Source organism: Triticum urartu, chromosome 3A (genome assembly GCF_056163025.1).
Source record: "Triticum urartu cultivar PI428250 chromosome 3A, HENAU_Tu73, whole genome shotgun sequence".
NCBI classification, from domain to species: Eukaryota; Viridiplantae; Streptophyta; class Magnoliopsida; order Poales; family Poaceae; genus Triticum; species Triticum urartu.
In genome coordinates, this window is record NC_141875.1 from 34,923,964 (window position 1) to 34,927,700 (window position 3,737).

Below are 3,737 nucleotides of genomic sequence, written 5' to 3' on the forward strand. Positions count from 1 at the left end.
GCCATATGAAGAAAGTGCAAATGTTGTTATCAAGCAGTTTGAGCAGGATGAGGCTGTTGCCACCGACAGCAGGGCTGGTGATGGTACTGAGGCTAATGTTTTTGACCACGAAACGAATGATGTTGGCTTTGAGCGTCCTGATGTTGATGTGAGTCAGTCCTTGGTGTTTTGCAATTTTTATGTTGTTGTCCGGATGTCAGTGTTGTAGTTGAACTTCCTCATGTTCATCTATTTTATTGATAATTTTCTTTCATGCAGTTTGATCACGATGAGGCTGCTGGCACCGACAGCAGGGCTGATGATGGTACTGAGGCTAATGTTTCTGATCAGCGTACGAACGATGTTGGCTCGCAGCACCCTGTTGTTGATGTGAGTCAGTCCTCATTGTTTGTATCTTTTTACTATGTTGTTCTGCTGTCAGTATTGTAGTTGAACTTCCTGATCTACATCTATTTATTAATTTTTCTTTTCATGCAGGAGACCAGTCATAATGTTGAGGCTGCTGTTGACGGTGGAGTTAATGATCTATCCACTGATAAGTGCAAGGTTATTTTTATTTTCATTGTGTTTATTAATATTTTCTTAAAATTTCATGCGCACCGATGTGTCTTGCTTGTTCATTTTTCTATCCCACACCGTTTATTGTTGCTCATAATAGCATTGTTTTTTTGTCTCATTACATTTGAATCAAGGTCCTATTGTTGGCGATGAGCCTTGTTTGCCTGTTAGTGATGTCGCTTTGAATGTTAGCAGCAGCAAGTTCGATGATGTTGCTGTGAATGCTTCCAAGGTTTATTTTTCTGTGCACCTATTGGTAGGTTATTTTTTATTGTTAGTTTTGTTCATATTATTTACTTTTTTGAATTTTTATTTTCATCAGATTACTATTGTTGAGCGTGAGGTTGTCCTTAGTGGTGGAGATGATGCTCATGATGTTCCATTGAGTAGTGGGTGCAATGTTGGTACCAAAGTTGCTGATGAGGATGCTGGTGCTGCCAGCATACTTGATGCCAAATCGCCTGGTGTTGGTATTGCTGGGAATGAAAATGTTTCTGGTTGTGAAGATTTGCCGCCGGAGAATTTCCCACCTGGAGGTCTTGATTACGGTGATGCATTGCAATATGCTTCTAGCGTCGAGGAGGTGCCATCCGAGGATGATGATTTGCTTCTGTCAATTTCTTCTGACCCCTTGATGCAGGAGGCGCTCTTGTCGTCCCAGGATTTTCTTTCTACAGACCCTAAAAGCGCATCAATATTGGTGTCCTCTCAAGATGTCCCATCGTCAAACCCTGAAGCTGGAGGCATAATGATCTCATCACAGGAAATACCGTCGTCGTCAAACCCTGATAGTCCAGGTAAGGACTTGTAAATGGGGTGTACTTCTCAATTTTGGCATTTTGGACATGTTCTCTTGTAGTTGTTGAACTTATTATTTTTCATCATTTTCTGCAAGCAGAAAGTGGTAATGTTGTTAAGGTTGATACGTTTTTCTTCGCTGTTACGAGGTTGCGGATGAACCGTACGAAATGGTTAGTTTGGGATTTTGCCCGTACCATTTTTTGTCTCTTTTTCTTTCTCTAGTTTGATTATTATTGTTGTTGCAGTAGTTTTAATTCATGTAATCTTTTGTGTTTTTCTAGTCACAAGCCGATGTTTCAAAATAAAGAATGTGATGCCAGTGTTGGTTCTATTGCTAAAGCGTTTGTCCCCACTGGCACGCTCAACTCAGACAGTGCTGATGTTGTTTCATATTCTCTACGTCAAAAGTACCGAGACACTGACAAGTTGATAGTTCCCAGATGGGTGACGGTCAGTATTTTGCTTTTTTGTAAATAGGATGATAACTTGTTTTGCCAATTTTCTAACTATTGTTGTTCTTTTTGTACAACAGACCAAGATCCATGATGGAAATATTGATTCCAATGTGCTAAATTGGTTCACAAGATCAGGTGCTGATGGTTTTGACCAAGTAGGTGAACTTGGACTTTTTGTACTCATTAACTATAACTGTCATGTTTTCTTTGCAGTTTTGGGAGGTGTGGGGAATGAACTAGATCTGTGCTTCTTTTATTAAAGCTGTACTTATTGTTGCAAGGGAATTGAACTAATATGATTGTTCCTCAATTTTGGGCGGTGGATATAATTTCTTTATGATTATTTCATTTTTTGTTTGTACTTATGAATTTCAATTTCCCTCTTTTATTTTATTGTTTGGTAAATTCATTTTTCCTCTGCGATTTTTTTAGCTTCTTTTCCCTACATTTGATTCGCCGTCATTTGTGGCTACCATGAAGCCTAGTGAAGTATCTGGGCATTGGTGCTTGGTTGTTCTGAATTTGAAGTTCCGTCGTTTCAAGTGTCTTGATTCACTCCGTGATGAAACCTGGGGTGATGCAGTTAGATTCTTAAGGAATATGACAGATAATATAAAGAAGCTTTGGAGGGAGTCCAGTGTAGACAGGGCCAAACCGTTCTCACCGGCGCATATTGATGGTTTCTCTTGCGAGTTTGTGCGGGTGCCTCGGCAGGAAAACACGTGAGTATCCGTTTTTAATGATTTTTGCTGGTTGTTTTTGTTGCTGGAGGATGTCGTTCCTGTATTTTTTGGATTTTGTGTTGTACCATTTTTTTGATTTTTCCTTTGTTTACAGGCATGATTGTGGATTCTTTATGCTACAAAACTGCAAGACCTATTATTGCCGGGAGGATGGTGTAATTGAAATGGCCGATTACAGCTATGAAGACATTTTGGACATTAGGAAGACTTTGTTGTATACCTGCGCAACTAGCGATGTGTTTGATGTTGACTTCCGGGGTTTGTTTGGCATCGAACCCTGTACGTGTGCATGGACTTTTGTAATTTTTTTGCAGCTTGTACTTCTCTATTAGTACTTTCATGAAATATGTATTTGAACTTACGCTTTGTGCGGTCTTGTTTTTTTCAGGTGAGTGGCTGGATCTTGGTGAGCATGACTACAGGTTCTTTGGTAGCCAGTTCTTGGAGCTCGAGCGCGTAGCTATTGATCTTAGCTAGGGGCGTTCTCCCGAAAAGAAAAGATCTGGTGTTATGAAGGGGCGGTTGGGAGCTCTGAGAGGTTTTACGGCTGCTTGTGCAGATAGCCCTACTACACCCAAGAATCCCATTGTGGAATTGATAGACAGTGATGATGATGTGTTTGACAAGATTGCTGGCGTTGGAAGAGTCATGAGGAGCGCTGCTGCCAAAGGTTTATCTCCCCTTGCTGGAATAGTGGCTCGTAGAGCTGGTGGTGCTAGGAAAGATCCCGCTTTGGATTCTGGCAATGTTGTAAGCATGAAGCATGCGCCCAGAGCTCCTATAAAGTTTTGCTCCCCTGTGCAGCAGTTTCACCCTTATAAATCCCCTCACCTGGACAAGGCTCGCAGGTTGTATAATCTGTTGCTTAGTAATGAATGGCGTGAGAAGTATGGCGAGTGAGTATCTCTCATTATTTTTTCCTCTTCCTTTTCTTCTGTTGTTTGTAACTGCTAGATAAATATGGCCTGAACTGTTCCTTTTTATACAACTCGAACTGCTATGAATGCCTTATCTTGCTTCAACTTCTTTTTGTTCTTGTGTGTGCTGCAGGAATACATTCTCAATGATACCTCAGCCTGATGGAAACGTAACTAACTTCATTGGGAATCGCATCTGGGAAGTTTTTTCACCTGGGCAAATGATGGAGGGTGATGTAATTGACTTCCTCATTGATGATTGG

At 40.8% G+C, this 3,737-nt stretch overlaps 1 protein-coding gene across 1 annotated transcript; it reads left to right on the forward strand.

The window, feature by feature from the left end:
* The first annotated feature begins 1,650 nt into the window (after nucleotides 1-1,650).
* On the forward strand, nucleotides 1,651-2,540 carry LOC147978225 (uncharacterized). The gene is made up of 3 exons (XM_087516538.1): nucleotides 1,651-1,809; nucleotides 1,892-1,969; nucleotides 2,247-2,540. The coding sequence occupies exons 1-3, from the start codon at nucleotides 1,651-1,653 to the stop codon at nucleotides 2,538-2,540; spliced, it is 531 nt and encodes a 176-aa protein (XP_087372664.1).
* The last annotated feature ends 1,197 nt before the right edge of the window (nucleotides 2,541-3,737 follow it).